The sequence below is a fragment of the Macrobrachium rosenbergii genome, chromosome 22 (genome assembly GCF_040412425.1).
Source record: "Macrobrachium rosenbergii isolate ZJJX-2024 chromosome 22, ASM4041242v1, whole genome shotgun sequence".
NCBI lineage: Eukaryota > Metazoa > Arthropoda > Malacostraca > Decapoda > Palaemonidae > Macrobrachium > Macrobrachium rosenbergii.
The window spans coordinates 49,242,060-49,265,890 of NC_089762.1; the positions used below are offsets into that span (position 1 = coordinate 49,242,060).

General features: G+C 38.1%; 1 protein-coding gene across 1 annotated transcript in view; it reads left to right on the top strand.

The window, feature by feature from the left end:
• LOC136850873 (tyrosine-protein kinase Fer-like) overlaps positions 1 to 23,831 on the top strand; it is a 120,880-nt gene that overhangs the window by 3,454 nt on the left and 93,595 nt on the right. The window contains 1 exon segment of the mRNA XM_067124909.1: positions 2,564 to 3,394. Within this exon segment, the coding sequence (XP_066981010.1) occupies positions 3,120 to 3,394 (275 nt within the window). The 5' untranslated portion in view covers positions 2,564 to 3,119.

Here is a 23,831-nt window from a genome sequence, read left to right on the forward strand (position 1 = left end):
GTAAGAAAATTGTAAGGATATACATAATACACACACACACATATATATATGTATATATATATACATAAAGGCAATACCACGAAGGAAAATGAAACAACGGAATGGTGCCAGGCCTTTCGACTTACTGTCCTTTACAGTAAGTCGAAAAGCCTAGCACCACTCCGTTGTTTCACTTTCCTTCGTGGTATTGCCTTTATTTATATATTCATCACGTTCCATATTTTCATGATTCAGTTATAAATAAATAAACACATATATTTATATACAGTGATAAATTGGTAATATTACTCGATGTATGAGTTGAAATATCTTATTTTAAAGCTAATAAGCACTTCATTCATTCACAATTTTCGTGCTATGACAAGTATGCAAAAGAAACAACTCAATTGTCAAACTAAGAAGAATAATATATAGGCTACGTAGCATGAAAATATAAACTGGGGCGGCCCGATTGAAATGCCAAAATCGCCCGATCTCGTATTTATAGATCAGTGGATGGAGTTTGGGTGGGGCTCTTGTGAAAGCAGTCATTATTATTAGGGTTTAATGCTGTTGTAAGAAATCGTGTATTAAATAGTTTCTTTTTCTTCTCTAAATGTTAACGTAATTTTACGTTGCGTGTTATTTCAGTTTTGACTTGTATGAACTTTGCTTTTACAATTATTATTGTTACCTGTGGTTATCCGTTTATCTAACCTTGTGACGCATTGCCTAGTGAGAATTTCTCTCTCTCTCTCTCTCTCTCTCTCTCTCTCTCTCTCTCTCTCTCTCTCTCTCTCTCTCTCTGTATATATATATCTATATATAGGTATATATATATATATGTATAGATATGTTTGTATACTATATATACATGTATAGATATGTTTGTATATATATACTGTTTATATATTATATATATAAATATATAAATTAAATATATATATATATATAATATATATATATATATATATATATATATATATATATATATATATATATATATACATACATACATACAAAGAAAGTTTGAACGTGTACTATCTCTTCTGATTAATTAACAGTTTCTCCATACACTGACTGACTTCCATAGGGGTTGCATAACTAACTCTTTGACTGCAAATCAAATTTTTTTAAATCAATTTTTTTTTCCGTCCATAAAGTTCCCAAGCGTCTAGTTCTACTTTCACTCGACGTCTCGCAAGTTCTCTTTTTTTAAATCCGGGCGAACGGGATGATCAGAAAGGCCGTAAAGGCACCGACCGGATGAAACCCACAACGGTAAACGCAAACCGTAAAATATAAAGCAGATAATTGAGACGCCGGGTCTTAGGAGGACCGGTGATGGTGGTGGTGGTGAAATCCCCCCCCCCCACCGACTTAATCACTTGTGTTGCGAAATTCAGAAGGATTCTGGCAGCGGTCAGTTCTGGGTCAATGTTTCCTCTCGCTCTCCCCTACCCTCCCTCTCCCCTCCCCCCCACCTTGGGGTACTCCATGTTCCGTCCGTACCCGCCTGCTCTAACCTCTCTTTAATGCTTCTTCTTCTTCTTCTTCTTCTTCCAATGTCTAACCTTGTTTTTCTTTTTTATTAACTTATCTTTTTCTTTTTTTTTTGTTATTAACTTTCATTTTCTTTCTACCGTTCCTACCCCTGTTCTTATTCTTCCCTTTGTTTCTCCAGACCATCTGTTTGCTTCATTTCTTTTCTATTTCTTCTCTCTCTTACTCCTTCACTTATTCTTAAATCTTCCTCAGCCACTATTCTTTCTCTCTCTTCTTCCTTCTCCTACTTCTTCCTCGTCCGTAAAATATTTTCCCTGTCACGTTCTTTCCCGTCTCGTTTTTTCCTTCCCCACCCCTTTTTCCCCCTTCAGTTCTTGCTTCCCTTCCTATGTTTCTTCCACCGCCATCCCCACTTTACTCCGTTTGTTTAACCCCTCTTGTTGTCATCATTGACCAGTAACTACGTGAGGTCCTTCGTTCTCCTTACGTCAAAACTCTTATTCTTTCTCTGCATCTTTTCCCACTTTGTGGGGTTGATGTATCTGACAGCTTTCCTCCTCCACCTGGCTCGGTCAAACACATCGTCCTCTGACAATTGTTTGTCCCTTAGATCTTCCCTAACTACATCCGTCCACCTTCGCTTCTTCGTTCTTTACTTAAAAAAAATATGGCGTAGTTTATCTGAAAATTATTGACATTGATGGACATATTATTAAAGTTGAAGTGAGGCTACGACCCTCTCTTATTTCCCACCTGCTTTTTTATATATGTCTTTATATTTATTTTATTGTTTGTTTATCGTTGTCGTCATTATCTTCATCTGCATGCCTCTGCTCCACCTTTCTATACGTCGATCTTGGAAGTATACTTAGTGGCATTTTTGTTTTTGTAGTTCCATTTAGAATGATAATAATATTCCTCTTCTAATTTCTCTTCCTTCCTTTCCACCCTTTCCTCGCAGTGTCTCATTTTCTTACTTCCATTGCTTTTATTACCTTTTCCATGTATATTTACATAACCAAGTTTACTGTAGTTCTTCGTATCGTAAAAATATTTTCATTTGTGTTTATTTGTAAAGTGTGATGTTACAGAACAAACAATTAGCACAGAAGGAATTCAGCCTCTGAAGTGTACGAAGAAATCCCAATGGTTCACCCGCATTCTTCAAAGGAGGTTTTCGCTAAATGAGGAAAAACGCAGGAAGTCCGGGTTCACGTTGCAAACAATGGAAGGTGAGGAAGGAATAACGTATCCTTAGGCACCCCCCTCGAAGGAACTGTGACTAGTAATAGTAGTAGTATTAGTGGTTGAAAGAAACACTCGTGGAAAGCGTAGTAAGGGTCATTCATAGAATTCCCTTACGTGGAAAGCGTAGTAAGGGTCGTTCATAGGCTCCCTTACGAGTTTTCATAGGAAGGAAGTCGTTGAGAAAATCGTGGTTTAAAAAAAAGATGACGTTGATTGAACAAGAGTGAATTATAAAGAAATAGAGATAAAACGAGAATCATATTATAAAGAAATAGCAATAAAACGAGTGATTTTTTTCCTGGGTGGGTTGCGGACCACATGACTGATTTCCCGACCCGCCGAGAGGAAAACCGCATTTCGGGGGGTTTTTGCGGAATAATCCGCGCATGTGCATAACGAAGAGGAAGGCCTGCAAGAGTAACAAGACCAAAGCGATCGCGATGAAAAACAACAATGGACGCAGCAGGAACGGGAGCGGACGCAGCGGCAGCAGCCGCACCGGAAGCGGCAGCGGCGGCAGCAGCCGGAGTGGCCGCAGCGGCAGCGGCAGGAGTCGGACGCACAGCGACGCGGCTGCCCCTGGCAGCAGGCGGGATAGCGTGCGGCTCGACACGCTTAATCCTTACGAGGATGAAAACGGTCACGTATTCAATCCGCAGAGGTAAGTCTGGCGGGCTTCGCCCTCATGTTTATTCCGTTTCGAATTTCCCCCGGATTAACGGGGATTTTTCGGCTAGGGTCCATGCCCCGTGGTCCATTGGCACATGCCCCTGCGTTTTGTACGCCTCTCTCTCTCTCTCTCTCTCTCTCTCTCTCTCTCTCTCTCTCTCTCTCTCTCTTAGGTCTCCAAATGTAAACAACATTTTTCATCTGTTTTTTTGGGGGCGTACTTTCATCTATGCTCCGAATATTTAGCATCATTATTTTTTATCGGATTCTTTTTCTATTATTCCTTTTTATTCCGGTTGTATTTGCTTTGTTTACTGTGTTCTTGTTCCATTTGTGGTAGTTTCTTTTCCTTGAGTTCTTTATTGCTCAAGAAAATGACCATTTGATTTATCTTTTCTGAAATTTAACATACTTCATTGCCACTTACGTCCGCTTGCATCTTCACTTGAAGGAAGTGGCTTATATAGAATTATAAATTTAAGTGTCCAATTCGTTATTCAGTTGGAGGACTGAATGACTGATTGATTTGCTGACATAATTTATATCACGATAAAATCCATGGGAGAACACCGTCTCGCAGCTGGCCTTGTAACCCCGTCATACCACCTCTTCCCATATTTCTTCTGTGAAAACCACCGAGTCTCGCCCTTATTTCTTTCCGCTTTTGGCGTTTTCTGAGGAGCAGGGCTGGGAGAAGGTCGCCAGGCAACTGTGTCACTGGCCTTTACACTTTAGAAAGAACTGGAAATGAATGGGACAAAAATGGCTACCATTTCATTGTCTTTTTTTTTCATTCCATCGAAACTGATGTTTTCCTCTTCCTTAAATTGAAAATTGGTTCTGTTCATAACATGCAAGGTCGCAGTTTTTCCTTTTGTTTGTGTCATGGCTAGATAAGTCCACTAATTCGTTGTGCTTAGATAAAATGATGAAGGGATTCTCTCTCTCTCTCTCTCTCTCTCTCTCTCCTCAACTGGAAAACTGAAATTATTCTATAACATTCTCCCTTGCTTTTTCGTTTTGTGTATTTTATGCCATGGATATATAGGTCCACTAACTCTCTCTCTCTCTCTCTCTCTCTCTCTCTCTCTCTCTCTCTCTCTCTCTCTCTCTCTCTCCTCAACTGGAAAACTGAAATTAATCTATAACATTCAAGGTCCCTTGCCCAATTTTTCTTTTTGTATATTTTATGCCATGGATGTATAGGTCCACAAACTCAGTGTGTTGGGGTAAAGTGACGAAGGGATTCTCTCTCTCTCTCTCTCTCTCTCTCTCTCTCTCTCTCTCTCTCTCTCTCTCTCTCTCTCAGCTGGGGAACTGGGCCTATTCTATAACATTCAAAGTCCCTTGCACAATTCTTCCTTTTGTTTACGTCTTGGCTGGATAGTCCACTAACTCAGTGTGCTGAAGTAAAATGATGAGGGGATATCTCTCTCTCTCTCTCTCTCTCTCTCTCTCTCTCTCTCTCTCTCTCTCTCTCTCCACGTCCCAGGTTACCTGGTGTTGTTGTTGCGTAGATGGGCGGGTGGGCGAGTATGGGGATATGTGCCATTAGGTAGTAAGGCGGATCAGGATCTATCAATTAATGGGTGGTGTCGGATAGATAAATAAACAATGAATAGAATCACGCCTTCGGAGTCACCGCCGCCCCTTCCTGTCAAAATATACGCCCGCCATTCTTCGGCATAAACAACTGCTCAATTCTTAAAAAAAAAAATTATATATATATATATATATATATATATATATATATATATATATATATATATATATATATATATATATATATATATGTATGTATGTATGTATGTATGTATAGATGTATGTATGTATGTATGTATATACTATATACATACATACCTATATACTGTGTATATGTGTGTGTGCTTGTGTGTGTATTTATGTATTTGTGTATGAAAATATACACAATCATTAGAGTACGTTCAAAGTGAACAGAAGAGAGTAGGGACTGTGCATGTGTGTGTGTGTGTGTGTATTTGTGTGTATGAAAATATACACAAAAATTCATTAGAGCACGTTCAAAGTGAACAGAAGAGAGTAGGGACTGTGCATGTGTATGTGTGTAGTTGTATATTTGTGTATGAAAATATACACAAAGAAGCATTAGAGTACGTTCAAAGTGAACAGAAGAGAGTATGGACTGTGTATGTGTGTGTGTGTGTGTGTAAATACATAAAGCAGCAGCAAATCAAAACAGCTGATTTGCATGTTTATCTAAAAGCAAATATAATGGTTACCAGTAGGATGAGAGATAAGGTGCAGAACAGAACGGATGAGGCAAGAAAGGCAACGCGGTGTGTGCCAAAGATCGGTAAGATACCGAACTGTTTACGGAAGCCGAGGTTGGAATGTGTGAGAGGAGTTTTTAAGCTAACTATCGTTTATGGAAGTGGAGTGTGGACGTTGGACGCGACTGACAGACAAAATGTGGAAGCTGTTAAGTCTGTGGTTCTCAGCCTAGGGGGCGCGAGCCCTAGGGGAAAATTAAAAATTCTCTAATTATAATCGTTATTCTCTTAACAGGATTCGCTAAGAAGCAGTGTCAAGTATCTCACTGATTCATTCCCAAAAGAATAAAAACACCCCTTCTCTTTCTCTCTCTTGTTTCCATTTTCCTTTAAATCTGGGAGGGAATTTTATTCGTAGATGCAAGGGGGCGTGGAGGGAAGGACCAGCTCTTAGAGGGGGCGTGGTAATAAAAATCTTAAGAACCACTGTGGTAAGATGACTGTGTCGTATATGTGGTGAAGGACCAATTGAAAGGGTGAGACAAGTGGAATAATGTACAAGAATTGGTGGAAAGGTTGTCTTCGGTAAAAGGATGAATCACAGTGTTTTGAGACAGCCGATATATTATGTGGCAAGAGTGGTGGACGACATTGCGGTAAAGCAAAACTGTATAATTCACGAGTGTTAGGAGGGAGCATGAGAAGGGGAAATACCAAGTTCTGTTTAGTTAAAGAAGAGATACTGGAAAGGGCCTTAATATCCAGAAAGTACTAAAGTATGTACAAGAGTGACGAATGTTGCTGTGAGTAAGGGGTTTCATGTGCTGCTGTTGAGTTTTGTGCTGATTTATAACTTTGAAGCTTTTCTCTGGCACTGATACTTGTCAGGAACTATATATATATATATATATATATATATATATATATATATATATATATATATATATGTGTGTGTGTGTGTGTGTGTGTGTGTGTGTATATATATATATATATATATGCTTGTGTGTTCGTGTATATATATATTTAATACCCAGCAATTTGGTTTATAAATTCTGCCATCGTGTCTGTGTACATGACGGATGTCTCTATTTTGTCTGATAAAATTTTTCTTTCTCATAATTAAGTTCAAAGTAAAGCCAGGAACAGGAAGGGAAAAAATATGGTACATTAGACTTATACAGAAAGATGTGTTTGTGGACTGTGTTCGACCTCCGGGAAAATCTCAACATTCAAGATGCAAATTGCACTGAGAAGTGTTAGGAGCTTTGCTGCATAGTAGCTTAGTTTCCTCGATATCCCTTTGTTATTTTACGTCTCTCTCTCTCTCTCTCTCTCTCTCTCTCTCTCTCTCTCTCTCTCTCTCTCTCTCTCTCTCTCTTTCTGTTAGGAAGCATGTTATGAGGTTTGCAAGCATGTTGGGAGTTTTGCTGCATATTAGTTTTTCCTCGATAACTTGTTTGTTTTACATCTCTCTCTCTCTCTCTCTCTCTCTCTCTCTCTCTCTCTCTCTCTCTCTCTCTCTCTCTTTCTCTCAAGCATGTTAGAGACCTTGCTGTATAGTAGCTCAGTTTCCTCTCTAACTCTTTGTTCTCTTCACTCTCTCTCTCTCTCTCTCTCTCTCTCTCTCTCTCTCTCTCTGCAAGCATGTTATGGGACCTTGCTGCATAGTAACTCAGTTTCCTCGATAACTCTTTGTTCGTTCACCTCTCTCTCTCTCTCTCTCTCTCTCTCTCTCTCTCTCTCTCTCTCTCTCTCTCTCTCTCTCTCTGCAAGCATGTTATGGGGTTTGCTGCATAGTAACTTAGTTTCCTCGATAACTCTTTGTTCCTTTACCTCTCTCTCTCTCTCTCTCTCTCTCTCTCTCTCTCTCTCTCTCTCTCTCTCTCTCTCTCTCTCTCTCTCTGCAAGCATGTTAGGGGCTTTGCTGCATAGTAACTTAGTTTCCTCGATAACTCTTTGTTCGTTTACCTCTCTCTCTCTCTCTCTCTCTCTCTCTCTCTCTCTCTCTCTCTCTCTCTCTCTCTCTCTCTCTCTCTCTCCTGCAAGTAAATTCACAAAAGAAATGTTATATACCTTGTGACGCCTCGTACTTCGTCTCCTCTTTGATGGTTTTACCCAGCATTGCAGCGACGGCCGAGAGAGGGGTATTTTTGGTACTTCCCCGCATGTGCTCATGCCACGAGGAGAGAGAGAGAGAGAGAGAGAGAGAGAGAGAGAGAGAGAGAGAGAGAGTGAGAGAGTGAGAGTACTTCCGCGTTTTAGCTTATCATCTGTTCATGCTCAAAGTTGTGCTGTTGGTAATAAGAGAGAGAGAGAGAGAGAGAGAGAGAGAGAGAGAGAGAGAGAGAGAGAGAGAGAGAGAGAGAGAGAGAGAGACGAAAAAAGTACTTCCGCATTTTAGTTTATCATCTCCTCATGCTTAAAGCTGTGCTGATGGTAATGAGAAAAACATCGATTTTTCCTTTCAGTCATTTCAGGTTTGTCAATAGGACTGAAATACCTATGAATATTTGATCTTTGAACAGCAGTCTGGGTGTTATGAAAGACTGAAGTATTTATGAATATTTGATCTTTGAATAGCAGTCTGGGTGTTATGAAAGACTGAAGTATTTATGAATATTTGGTCTTTGAACAGCAGTCTGGGTGTTATGAAAGACTGAAATATTTATGAATATTTGGTTATTGAACAGCAGTCTGGGTGCTTTGAAAGACTGAAATATTTATGAATATTTGATTTTTGAGCACCAGTCAGGTTGTCATGAAGGCTTCATGAATCAGTTTCTAGACCACCGCCAGGAGAACATTACTCATCGTACATGACTCATCCGCGTTCTCTATAAGTCTTAAGTAGTTCTTCCCTAGAGGCTTTGTTTTTTTTTTTAACCTTGGGTCTTATGCCATTGCTACAGGTGATTGTTTTGCTAGGTGTCTAGCAATGAATTACTGTGTTAGGTGTCTGGCAACAATTTATGAAAGAAGAAGAAAACGTGAGTGGTGTTGACGTATTGTTTTTATCACAAAGGAGCCGTTTTATCAAAGAAGAATTTGTTTAAGGTTATGTAAATCAGGGGTTGAGTCAAAGGAACAACTGTTTGATTTCTCGAAGATTGCAATTACTCGTATGTAGTGCAAATTCCCCCCCCCCCCCCACCCCCTCCGCCCCGTTTTTTGTCTGACTTAAGTAATTTTGAATTAACTCGTGCATTTTTCATTGTGATTTCTCTCTCTCTCTCTCTCTCTCTCTCTCATTTTCTCTCTCTCTTAAGTGATTCTGAATTAACTCGTCATTTTTCATTGTGATTTCTCTCTCTCTCTCTCTCTCGCATGGAATATGTCAAACTCAGGTTTGCCTGTTTGTCTGTCACTTTGTTCAGCGGAGTGAATTAATCTTTTTATCTTCTGATTGATGAATGAATCCATTTGTTTTTTTCGTCTGCCCTTTTTCTGAACCTGTTCAATATCCGGACTGGTATTGTTTCACTTTTCAAGGTCTGTATAAACGCAGTCAATTTGATATTGTAATTCAACCCAGTCAGAAGTTACGTAGTTTCGACCAAGGCTGGGAAGGTGATTGGGAAATAAAAAAAAAAATTGGCTATTAAAACTCATTTGGATAATCTGAAATTATTAGAAATCTTTTAGAGAATGACATATCTATTACTTCCTCTGTAACTGTTTTAAAGTATCAGTCTTTATTAAATACTAGGCGTCTGGTTGCAGTAATATAATTAATAGTAGAGATATTATTAATACCATTTCGAAGAACACCACCAAAGACGTCAACGGTTATAATAACAACTGCAGTTTACAGTTAAGAAAGCCGTCGTAATGTTGACAGAATCACATCTGATAATGAATATGGTACTTATCTCCCTAATCACGGATTCTTCTCCCCTGAGGAGAATGTGAAGCGCCATGAATATCGTACGGATTACATTCATAAATACACAGTTACCGGTCGGGTCATGACCTCAAAGCAGTTTCCGTTTGAATAAAACACAAGGTATGTTCCTTCCAGCCTTCCGCCTTCTCTCTCTCTCTCTCTCTCTCTCTCTCTCTCTCTCTCTCTCTCTCTCTCTCTCTCTCTCTCTCTATAGATTTGTCAGTACGGAAGCTTTCTTCATTAATGAAGCTAGGGGTTTTAATTTTTTGTATTTTTTTCCAGTTAAAAATTTCCTTTCTACTGACGCTACTTTGATATTGAGTGTCCTTTTCATATTGCCTCAGTTGAGTGAAAGGGGGCATGGAATCGCTCTCTCTCTCTCTCTCTCTCTCTCTCTCTCTCTCTCTCTCTCTCTCTCTCTGTCAGAATTACTGAGAGAATTCACACAGTTTTTCTTTGCAATGAACTCGCATACACTTGGATTATTTGTGTCTGTCAAACTCCAGATGCGAAGACGCTGCATAGCCTAGATAAGAGGATTTCAATCTCTTTACTATTGTTAGTATTATCTAATATGGAAATATGATGCAAAAAGCTACATATTTTTCTCCACTGATTTTGTCTCAGGGGTCTGAATGAACCAGAGATTATAATGTTAATCTTTTGCATCTCCGTAGTATTACTGTAGTATTATCTAATATAGAAATATGATGAAAAAACTAGATTTTTTTCTCCATTGATTTTGTCTTTGGGTTTTAAATGAAACAATAGTTATATATATATATATTTTTTTTTGCACGCATTAGCAAAGATAAAACTGTGTTACAGTATTACTTTCTGTAACCAAGTCAGTCTGTAACCAATTACCAATCGAAGAGATGCCAGAATTCAGTTGGCAATTCGAAGCCACAAACAATTCAGTCATCTATGTCAGTATAAGCAAGGAAGTAACTATTTGGTACTTTTCTTTTTTACTGCAAAACCCCTTATTTATACTTGATTTTGTCTTTGGGTTTTAAATGAAACAACAGTTGTATTTTTTTTATTTTGCACGGATTAGCAAAGATAACACTGTATTACAATAATACAGTCTGTAACCAATTACCAATCGAAGAAATGCCAGAATTCAGTTGGCAGTTAAGCAGCAAACAGATGAGTCATCTATACTAATATAAGCAAGGAAGTAACTATCTGCTACTTTTCTTTGCTACTGCAAAACCCCTCATTACCTCGCAAAAAGAAATCCTCTCCCTCCACCACTTCTCCTACCCTGCATCATCACGTGTTGCCGGTCTACTTTTATACCGACGTGATCTGCTGTCTGTATCGTTTATTAGCACAATTATGGTTATGCAGAGTTCCCAAATTGCTGCTAACTAACCCCATAAGGTGCGAGAGGAGTACGTTTTTGCTCTGCGAATTTGTAGGGCGTTTAGTATGTAGTCTTTGTGGTCCCGATGCAATTGCTGTAATATGCTTTGCACTGTTTGTCAGCGACCTATATATTTGGATGCGGTGAACTTTATGAATGGATTCGTTTACTATTGGCTTCATTCATTTTGTTTGTTTTTTCGTTTGTGCTTTTTTTTTTTGCTGTGTTACCTAGTACATAGAAGACGTCTGAAGTGTCTCTTCAGTTCGTTAATGATGTATTTTTTTTTTTCTTCACTGTTTTCGAATACTGTAGGTGAGATTGCAGATTTCATTTATATATACAGTTAATTTTATACAGTACATTACTATTCTCATTTTTGTGGTTATATGACAGTTATATTTTGCTCCGTGGTCTGGTTTGATTAAATGGCAATTACACATTTAAAATTATGCAGATACACATTCACACACACACACTATATATCTATATATATATATATATATATATATATATATATATATATATATATATATATATATATATATATATATATATATATATATATATTTATTTATTTATTATATATGTATGTATGCTTATGTATGTATGTTTGTATATATATGTATATCGTATGTATTTATGTATGTATGTGTATGTATATGTGTAAGCATCTGTATAATTTGCGCATAGGCTACATGTACCACAGGTACTTTCTCGTAAATACTGTACTCTTAAATGAAAGCATTGTAGGAATTTATAGGCTATATGTACTAGTGCATATTCGATATCCGTGAAATCCTTTCATAAACTTCTATATATCTTATCTTTCTCCTTCTACAAAGTACAAAAAAAAAAAAAAACAGCGAGTCATCGTGTAACGAAAACAGGAACCTTCCCTTTTTCTGCCTTTGTCTCGTAATGAAGAAGATTACGAGTTCCTACGAAGATTGACCCTATTCTTGGGCGTGTAGCGGTATATCATACTCATCACCATTCTTTATTATTCACTCATCGCTTGTTCTTTATTCAAGCCATTCTTATAGCGTTAGGAAATGGCTGGGAGTGACGGAAAAGGGGACGCGGAGGTCTTCTCCGTACTGAAGATGATCTGCGTTGGTGAATGTTTGTTTGTTTGAAGTTTGTTTGACGTTTGTCTTCCTCTTTTTTTTTTAGGGGGTGGGGGGTTTATTTCTTTGTTTACGTCAGGTTCCTTGAAGTGACTATGTTGATGTTTTGTTCGGTTTGTTTTTGAATGTGTTCGGTGGTGGTTTCTTTGTGGAGTAGACATCTATCTTTGGCCTTTTTTTGTTTTGTTTCTCCCCTTGATCTAGAGCTTTATGTTTATGAATCATGTTGACGAGAGAGAGAGAGAGAGAGAGAGAGAGAGAGAGAGAGAGTATAGATGGGTTTAGAAATATTTTCTGTTTGGTGTTTTTTTTTAGTAAGTAGCTGAAGTTTTCATTGTCTTAATAGACCTGAAGATTGGTGATTACTTGTAAGTCTTTGCGAAGGGAGGACAAGAACCTTGTTTATCATATCGAATTGAATTGAATGAATATAGTATTTAGGCCAAAGGCCACAAGCACTGGGACCTATGAGGTCATTCAGTGCTGAAACGGAAATTGACAATTAAAAGGTTTGAAAGGTGTGGCAGGAGGAAGACCTCGCAGTTGCACTATGAATCAACTGTTAGGAGAGGCTGGAAAGTAAGATGGAAGAAAGAGAATACGAAAGGAGGTATAGTAAAAGAAACGTATGGGGTTACAGCTAGGGGCCGAAGGCACGCTACAAAGAACCTTAAGTAATGCCTACAGTGCACCGCATGAGGTGCACTGACGGCACCACTCCCCTACGAGGAAAAATATATAAGCATGTCAGATTGAAAACCATTGGTGTTGTCGCCTGATTTTCAAAATTGTTATTGAAATAAACAAAAAAAAAAAAAAATCGAAATTGACGAGGTTGCACCAGTCACAGGAGTGAAAGTAGCAATCAATATGTGTATTTCTGTATTTCGTAATTGCAAATCCTTTAGCCTCCTTAATTTTTTGTTTCCATTAAATTTCCTAATGGATGTTGTGCAACTGGAACTTCAAAAGTTCAAGCGAAGGTGGAATGCATTGCTACCCCAATACTGTTCTTGCATTTCAATACATTTTTATCTATTTGTTAATTTATTAATTTATTTTTTTCCTTTTTAATAAGTGAGTGGGATCTCTTCTTTCTGTATTTCCCTTTATTCCTCTTACTTCTTCCTAATGAACACCTCAATATTCTTTGGAAGCTTCAGAATTTAAAGTCAGTGGCCCCTGTGGTGGGCTTGTTCCATATGAATAGGTGCCATCTTCTGAATAATAATAATAATAATAATAATAATAATAATAATAATAATAATAATAATAATAATAATAATAATAATTGATGTCATGTACCTTCATTGCACACGCAGACTGGCACAGCTAATAGTGGCAAGTAGTTTGCTCAAGAGAGCGAATTAGATAATGAAGTTATTGGCGAGCAATTTCAAGCTTGTCATGACTTTTCATTTTTCAGTTAAGAGCCAAGGGGTTAAATTATTTTACCAGTACTTATGTTTTTTTATATATATTTTTAAATACTAGTTGCATTCATATGAATAAAGTTTTGAATTTAAATTGAAATTGAATTAGGTGTGTATATCTTTCCAAAAGTTGAGAATGGGACTTGAGTTACACCCCAGGATATTATAGTAAGGCAATTGGAAAACTATTTACAAAAATGGGAAAAAGCAAAACTGAGACATCACGTTAATATTATCATTATTACAGCATGTATTTTTTTTTTTGCTTTCAAGATGGATTAGATAGTAAAAAATATGCTGGGAGAAAACACATACCAGTGCTGGGAAAATTACCGGAAATAACAAGGAATTAGGCTAAGAGAGAGAGAGAGAGAGAGAGAGAGAGAGAGAGAGAGAGAGAGAGAGAGAGAGAGAGAGGGGGTGGAGGACATTTGGACATGAATCTGTAAACAATTTTTTTTTCAAAATCAGGGTAATTACAGTTTTTTTTTTTTTTTTTGTATTTCCGTAATAATGCCTCGTGCATTTAAGAGTTAACGATGTTACTTTTACCAGCCTGGTTACTCAAGATTAACTACCTCTTAATGTTCCCAAAACCACTGCGCTTACGCGTCAGATCTGCTCACGTCCCTCGGGAAAATTACACTTGTCGCTATGATATCCCCCATTTCCCAGGGAAATGAAAGAGAAAGTCTGGAACACACACACACGCACACACACACACACACACGCTAATCAAACACCTCTCCCGGCTCCGGAGAACCGTGGAATTTTGCAAGCGCCATTAAAATTCCGAGCCAGTTTGTTTTCAGTTGTGACTTCGCGTACCTTTGTTTCAGTTCCGGAAGGGTTGGCAGCCCTTGGCTCTGTTGTTAATCAGTCCAAGGGTTGGTGCTGTTGCATACTGATCATCTGAGGATGTTTTCAGGTAAGACTGGAATTTTTGATGGGTTGGTCACCCTTTGCATATACTAGCCGGTGGGTTTGGGAGGTTGGCGGTGCTCCTGGTTGATGAAGTTAATTGGAGAATTTGTCCATTCCTCAGTCGTAACTGCACGAGGCATTATTACGGAAATACAAAAAGCTGTAATTGCCCAGATTTTGAAAATCTCTCTCTCTCTCTCTCTCTCTCTCTCTCTCTCTCTCTCTCTCTCTCTCTCTCTCTCTCTCTCAGCCTAATTGCCTGTGATTTCCGGTAATTTTCCCAGCACTGGTATGTGTTTTTCCAGCATATTTTTTTTATATAATAAGAACGTTTAGAAACGTTTTCCAGTGACGTCTAGTGTCCATATAACAACCCTGATGACCTGAGATCCGTTAGGATGACACTACTGCCCTAAAATGGAAAACTGCAGTGTCTGCAAAGTTTTCGAAATTGAGACATGCCACCTACTGGGCTTGTGAAACACTAATACACAAGTTACTGCAGTTGCAGAATGATTCTTCGATGCTTTCCAGGAGTATTTAGGGGGTCCCATTTGCAGTATCTGCAAAATCAGTTGTAAGGCAAGGGAGTATCTACCATTTTTCTCAGTTCTGTATTTTTGCAGATACTGCAGTCTTCCATTTAAGGGCAGTATATATATATATAGCCTATATATATTTGTGTGTGTATATATATATATGTGTGTGTGTGTGTATGTATGTATGTACGTATGTATGTATATAAGAACAAGAGCATTAACAGAGATCTAAACTCAGGACTCAGATAAAATTGTTGATGATAGATGTATGATTACGTGTAGCAGTCTATACGTAAGACATTAGGCCTATTCGTAATTGCCATGGCCACCCTGCAATTAAACTTTGCTCTCCCGTCCTTGGTGGACAGGTACTGCATAATATGTTTTGGATTACTGTACTGTAGTATAGTAATTGCGGTATTTCTTTGACCACCTTTCGGGTTGTACCGCAAGGTTAAGAGTGGTCTAACCTAATGGAATCTGATAGCGTCTCTCTCTCTCTCTCTCTCTCTCTCTCTCTCTCTCTCTCTCTCTCTCTCTCTCTCTCTCTCTCTCTATATATATATATATATATATATATATATATATATATATATATATATATATATATATATATATATATATATGTATATTCCACCATATGCCTTTTTTCAGCCTTCCGGATTTTCAGTAAGTCTTTAAAGGACTGCAGGTCGTTAATGAGTTGCAGAGGTCGGGGACAGGTGTCATTGCATCTGTGCACAATGCCCTAGAGACCGAACATTGGTATGAACATTGTTCAAGTCTCTTCTGCACTGACACAAGACCAGATTGAGCAACAACTTAACAGGTAAACTTAAGCCCCACCCAAGGTTCCCAACCCAGTCCACAATGATTGATTGATTGATTGATCTGTATTAAATTATCTGGTGCCACAACTACAAAGGTCATCTACACCTGCTCTCAGGGATAGAACCATTCAGCCATGGGCGTTTTTCCCCCTACAGGGGGTGATGCCAGACTGGTTTTCTTGAAATGTTTTTTGGGGTGAGGTTGCTTGACCCACTTACTGCTCCATAATGTCCAAGGGGGCTTATATGTCAATGGCATCCGATATTTCCTGGCGGTCACCCATCCGAGCAGTGAACAGACTGATCGAACGACTAATGGTACAGAAATAATGTCAAGGAAAGGAAAGCATTTAAATGTAAATGGAACTTGACCTTCATTTCTGAGGAAAGTGGCAATTTAAAGAGAGAGAGAAAAAAAAAAAAAACAGCCTGAGGAATCGACGGCTCATTGGCCTTACCGGAACCACGTAAGTGGCTGCGGGAACAAGTCACCAGCGGAAATTTCTGCTGTTCTTCAGGAGAGAGAGAGAGAGAGAGAGAGAGAGAGAGAGAGAGAAGCTTTCTGTCAGCTCAAGAATATGTGAATGTTATCAGGGTTGTAACTATATTTTATATATATATATCTGATTGAAGTCGCTAAAAGGATATCATCAGAATTAATAAAGGATCATCTGGAATGGCTGAACTCAGAAATCAGCTGCTTTGATTTCGGTTCCTCTCTGTAATAAAGGAGGTGGGTCGGTCTCACCGTTCGTTTCTCTTTTTTCCCCCCCCTCCTCCATTTATTCCTTTGTTCCTCAGTTCCTTATCCCTGGGTTTCGTAATGGGTTTGGGTTTCCCGATCCAGTGACCACTTTGTATAAAAACCTTAACTTAGGTATTTAAGCTCATCGAGAAATATTTATAAAAACTCTGACCTCTTCGGCGAGTAGTTGGCAAAGTGAATAGTTTCGTTATTTTTTTTTTTTTTGTAAAGAAGTAATTGAAATTAAAGATCAGGTACCTTCCATAATTTCCAATGGTCTTTGGAAGGAGAATGTTAAGTGGTATTGCATGTGTATACTCTTGCTCATAATGAGAAACCGCTCGAATCACTTTACGCATTCCAGCCGAACTGTAAAATGGCGAAAAGTGAGGGGGACTGAGTTCAAGAGATGTTCCTGGAGTGGGCTGGTATCCGCTTGCATATGCGGACGGGGACCCATATGTATATATATATATATATATATATATATATATATATATATATATATATATATATATATATATATATATATATATATATATATATATATATATATATATATTACATATATGTGTGTGTGTGTCTTGATCCTGACTTTGGCGAACGCAGTGTTCCTGTGTTTGGCATTTCATGATCTGAGCCTGAGTTCAAGATCGGAAACCCCAACAGCCAATAAATGTTGAAACTGGACTTTTCATTTGTTGCCTGGCTTCAAGGCTATTTTTATTTTAGTTTTTCTCTTTTTTTTGTGTCTCCTTATGAGTGTGAAGATATGTTATGAAGTGAACATACCACTTTTATCACTGTCACTGCGATTACTTACTGATATAATGATAAGTTGTTACATTGTCATTAAAGAGGTTCTGCTGTTTTTTTTTTTTATATTTACAAGGAATGATTACAAGCAAATGATTTTTTCCTATTTTTTCTCCTGTACATTTTTAGTTTTCTGAAAATAAAACTATTGTGCCGGCTTTGTCTGTCCGTCCGCACTTTTTTCTGTCCGCACTTTTTCTGTCCGCCCTCAGTCTTACAAGCTACTGAGGCAAGAGGGTTGCGAATTGGTATGTTGATCATCCACCCTCCAATCATCAAACTTACCAAATTGTAGCCCTCTAGCCTCAGTAGTTTTTATTTTATTTAAGGTTCAAGTTAGCCATAATCTTGCTTCAGGCAACGATATAGGATAGGCCACCACCTGCCAGCAGTTAAAGTTTCTTGGGCCGCTGCTCAGACAGCATTATACCGAGACCACCGAAAGATGGATCTATTTTCGGTGGCCTTGATTGTACGATGTACAGATAACTCGATTGTGCCGAAGAAACTTCGGCGCAATTTTAACTTGTTTATAATTGTGGCCTCTCTATTCAGTTGAAATTTTGAATATAATTTCATAATCTTAATAATGATGATGTGGCCTGCTTATAATAATAATAAGTTACTTAATTTTCGTCTTTCCTCCTTAATTTTCTTGTCGCTTAGCCTATGTCCAGAATTTCAGTGCTTGTGGTTTAAGGATCACTTTAAACGCAAGCTGAGTAAATCGATCAATTTGACGTCAAAGTCAACAGCGAAACATGAAATTGTGTTGCACCTCACGGGGTGCACTGTAGGCATTACTAAAAGTTCTTTGCAACCCCTTTCACCCCTTTTACTATACCTCCATTCATACCATCTTTCTTCCATCTTGTTATCCACCCTCTCCTAACAATTATTTCATAGTGCAACTGCTTTGAGGTTTTCCTTCTGTTACACCTTTTAAGTCTTTCTACTCTCAATTTCCTTTCTAGCGCTGAATGACCTCAGGTTCCAGTGCTTGGCCTTTGGCCTAAACTCTATATTCCGTTCCCATTCCAACACGAGATTGCGGCCAACGTGAATACGTGTACCTACAACAAGGATACCTTGCCTACAACGCAAACAGCATCTAACAAACAAACTGTAACAGTCCGCTGCTACGAATCTACAAGAAAAGGACAAAGGTACATGTGAACACCCTCCGTGAACACGTCACAAAAGAGAGAGAGAGAGAGAGAGAGAGAGAGAGAGAGAGAGAGAGAGAGATCTTTTATAATTAAACAATGGGGGAAGGAAAACGTGTCTGCACACGACTGCACATCGACCAATGCTTTTGTGTGTCTCTCCTGCGCGGCGCCGTGGAAACAAGTATTTGTTTTTTTATTTTTTTAACCAGCGCTTCGAATGTTGCATTGTGCATTGTTTCCTCTCGCAGTTGGCGGATGTATGATATTACTGTTTACGCCCGTTTTGTTTTCCTCGTGCTTGTCCCTGCCAAGAGACACGCGAATTACTTCTCGCTTTCTCTCCTGAGAGAGGTTCGGCTCGCTGGTATTTTATTTTCGACCTTTTGCAAAATGGGGCCTCCTCTCGGCGTATGCAAGCATTTTTGTTTGGGGATTTACTAAATTTAAGACTGGTTGTAGCCGTGTTACAAAATTTATATAACACACACACATAATATATATATATATATATATGTGTGTGTGTGTATATATATATACATACATACATATATACTGTATATGTATATATATATATATATATATATATATATATATATATATATATATATATATATATATATATTATATAGGGCATTGTGGCTATTACAATTACATAATATATACTGTATATATATATATATATGTATGTATGTATGTATGTATAGATTCAGTTCCTTATTACCATTCAGTGTACACTTTTAGTGCTGCTATGTAAGATTTTACCTAAGATCAATCTCTCACACACTCTGTCTCTCTCCCTATACTATTTAGTTTGTCAAGTCATCCAGGAAGCTCTACATTGAATGATAGCAATATATCGACGAGCACCGTTGAACAGCATAGCTGTGTAATGTCTGTGACCTTATTTTCTTTCTGCGGTTAAATCACAGAGAAGGTATATTGGCTATTATTGTCATGGGAGCTGACCATAAATAGTGTTTTTTATTTTTTGTAACTTCTTATGTGGTTAACTTTTTTTCTTTCAACTGTTTAATTTCATTTGTCGCCCATGACGTGGTAAACTGTCAAAGGTACTTCTTTCGTTTTTGTGCTGTAGTTTTGTAATTGTGTAGATTAGAATTCTCTCTCTCTCTCTCTCTCTCTCTCTCTCTCTCTCTCTCTCTCTCTCTCTCTCTCTCTCTCTCTCTCTCTCTCTCCGTTTTTGCGTTGCTATGTTGCAATGTTATAAGTGTTTTGTGGATTAGAATCTCTCTCTCTCTCTCTCTCTCTCTCTCTCTCTCTCTCTCTCTCTCTCTCTCTCTCTCTCTCTCTATCAGTAGTTTCGGAAGATGCATTATAGTAATTCTCTGGTAGACATCAGAGGTGCCTCACACTGAGGGACCTGGGGCAACCAGAACAGACCATAAGGTCTCTCTCTCTCTCTCTCTCTCTCTCTCTCTCTCTCTCTCTCTCTCTCTCTCTCTCTCTCTCTCTCTTTCTTCGTTTTTGTGTTGCAGTGATATAAGTGTTGTGTAGATTAGAATGCTCTCTTTTTCTCTCTCTGTCTCCGTTTTTCTGTTGCACTGTTATAAGTGTTATGTCTATTAGAATCCCCCCCTCCTCTCTCTCTCTCTCTCTCTCTCTCTCTCTCTCTCTCTCTCTCTCTCTCTCTCTCCCCCAAGAGATAATTGATCTCCCGCTGGGACAGAGGGTACCGTTTCTACTTTCCACTTTGAGGATTATCAGGATCTAAGGAGATTTGCCTAACGGTACAGCAGGGCCTGCTGTACCTGTGTACCAGATTTCCAAACATAGGCTTACATTACTTATGACCATTCTCTATGGCAATCTTGGGGTTCGGAGTGGAATTTGTCAACATAAGGACGAAGGGATTCCTCTTGTTGTTGTTGTTGTGAGGTTAAGTTGGCCTTGTGCCAGCACGGGCTCCTTGTTAATGATCAGTAGGTATTTTGCTTTTGCTCTCACCTGCCTTTCTTATTGATGACTGGGGTCTAAGCCAGCTTCTTACACGTGCGCTTTGATTATCAGCTTTGTCTTTGTGTGTGTGTGTGTGTGTATGTGTGTTTACTCTTTTTAAGTTTCTGATCTGTTAATTACTATGAAATGGTTGGATGATGTTTAGTATGAAAATACTTTGATCATTCATTCGTTCTTTGAGTCATCAGTATTTATATTTAAAAAAATGCAACCTTGCATAGAAGTCAGCTGAAGCTGTTCAAATTGTCGATTCAGCAACATAGATAGAAATGCAGATTTGGCAAATACTGGACAAGATCAGGGTTTTCTTCAGCCCGTATTATTTGAAATGGGAGATATTTCTTCGAAGGAGTGACGTGTGAATCCTCATTTAGAAATTTCACCTTTACGCTGTTTCCTCCTCACAAATGATATTGTTCTTTTTAGTTATTTTATATCCTCGAATTATTTTATATTCTCAATTAGTCATCCTTCAGATTTTATTATTCCCTGTCTTCTGTTTTCCTGTGATTCCAGCTTCGGTATTTTTCTATTCGTAATGTCTTTCAGTAAGTCATGATTCAGTGAGTTATCAGTTTCTTCTTTCGGGTTTCATTCTTTATCATTATTTTTCTGGCTTATGTCTTGTTCCCCGTCTTCTTTACCATAGGGTTTGTTTTGTACGACTCGATTTCCTTCTGTCTTTCTCATTCAACTTCACCTGACGACTTTTTAGTTTTCTGTAAAAGAAAACTATTGTGCCGGTTCTGTGTCCGTCCGCACTTTATTCTGTCCGCACTTTTCTATCCGCCCTCAGATCTTCAAATCTCCTGAGGCTAGAGGGCTGCAAATTGGTATGTTGATCACCCACCCTCCAATCATCAAACATACCAAATTGCAGCTCTCTAGCCTCAGAAGTTTTTATTTTATTTAATGTTAAAGTTAGCCATAATCGTACTCCTGGCAACGATACAACCCATGCCACCACCGGCAGTGGTTAAAATTTCATGGGCCGCGGCTCATACAGCATTATACCGAGACCACCGAAAGATAGATCTATTTTCGGTGGCCTTGATTATACGTTGTAGCGGCTGTACAGAAAACCCGATTGCGCCGAAGAAACTTCGGCGCATATTTTACTTGTTATCGTTTTGCATTCAGCTACTGCTTCTTCAAATATTTTTTTTTCTGTATATGTGGCGTTGTATTCCCAAATTACCTTTCATGTCCATTTTAGCATTACTTACTTGAAAAATGATCGGTATGTTTTTCGCTCTCAGTGGCATTTCCTAACTGCGCTCGAAGCCAGCTTCTTGCGAGAGATCTTGCGAGGTTATTTGTTGTATTGCACGTGCGCCTTGAGTAACAGTCGCGTCTTTGTTCTTTTTATTCGTTTTTGGAGACTGGTGTTCTGGCCTGTTACCCGCTAGGGAATATTGGGTGAAGTTTAGTCTGTAGATGCATTATTTACTTGTTTATGTGGTCGCCAATACTTATAAGGAAAGAGCTGCAACCTTGCAATGTCATTTTGTTACCATTAGAATTTCTTCGTACAGTAAGGGCTTATCACATTATATATACATACAATACATACAAATATATATTATGTATATATACACATATACACGTATACATATACATAAATACATACATACATACATACATACATACACACACACTTATGTTACTGCCAGTCGTAAGAGAGTTAAGTATTTTAACTTGGTGGTGTGGTTAAACTGCACAATAATAATAATAATAATAATAATAATAATAATAATAATAATAATAATAATACTTTGCTGCGATACATTCATCCATTTTGAGTAAATTGAGACGGATATAAGATGAATTTCGCTTTTCAGCAAAGAAATAAATAAATCAGTGATTACGATATACTTTCATATAATTATTAAATCTCCTAGTCCAAACCATTCTCCGTTTTATCTCCTTTCTTTATGCACATTATTTTTGTTTTTTAGGGATTTTTTTTTGTTTTGGAAACCAGGAACATTATCATTATTTTTATTTTTCAGGGATTTTTTTTGAAAAAAGGAACATTATCATAATTTTTATTTTTTAGGGATTTTTTGTTTAAAAAGGAACATTATCATTATATTTATTTTTTAGGGATTTATTTTCTGAAAACCAGGGGCATTATCATTAATTTTTATTTATTAGTGATTTTTGTTTATGAAAACCAGGGACATTATCATTATCTTTATTTATTAGGGATCTTTAAAAAAAAAACCATGAACATTATCATTATTTTTATTTATTAGGGATTTGTTTTTTTTAAACCAGGAACATTATCATTCTTGCATGTAGGGAATTTCCCCTCCACCTGCCTGGTCTGCCTGAGACGCAGCCAGCTCTGGGGGAACAACTCGTGGACCTTCGGGAGCGGAGCACAAAGAAATTGGAACGCAGAAGCAACCCGATTTTCTTGCGCTTTTCGACAGATGACCACCAAACCAGCAGCAGCAGGAGCAGCAGTCAGTCGTCGTGCAAGCGATGTGTCACACGCGTTAGTTCCACTGGCCTGGATGCAAAGAGTAGATCTATTTTTTGGCACTAGTACCGGGCCGCTTACTAGACCAGTTGGCTCTGATCAGGGTCGGGTTTGGCTGCGCTTAGCATAACAACCCCCTCCTCCTCCCCCCTCCCCCCCAAGTCCTTTTTACCCCCCAAAAGAACTCTTTCCCCTTCCACCTCTCTTGCATTTGGACTGGACGTAAGTGCCTTGTTTAATTGAAGTATTTGGCGTTTACACTTCAAAAGGTGTTGGGTAATGTTCTTTTACAATTATTATTGTTTTCATTGTTATTAATTTTCGGGATTATCTCAATTCATTCAAGACTACGCATAGCGTACAGCAAGACAAGTGTAAAATTAAATACAGGTAAAAGTAATGACAGATGAGTAAAAGCAAATGTATATGCAATATGTGTACAGAATATTAAATAAACATCAACTATAAAAGATAAAGCATTAAAATGGTTAGGTAGTTAATTTCATGTAGAGCATCTGCGTTTCCATTCTCGGTCTTATTATCGACGACCAGTAAAAAAATAATCTAAAGTGTAAATGTATTTATGTGAAGCTTGTACACTCAGAGGTTAGTTAGGGACTGCCGAAGCCCAGAACTTCTTAAGTTGCTCGTTCTTCCGTAGGTAATTTAAATATATGTATACGTATACATATACATATGTATATATATATGTGTGCTTGTATGTATTAGTAGCATTCCCGTATAAGTGAAAAAGAAATCATGTCTTGTATGAAGAGTAAATCTCTTCGCTTATCTTTGTTTCAAATATTAACCACTATCGCTCGATAGAGAGGAGAATGTTGTCATAACATTTTATTTTTCGGTCGCTTCCTTC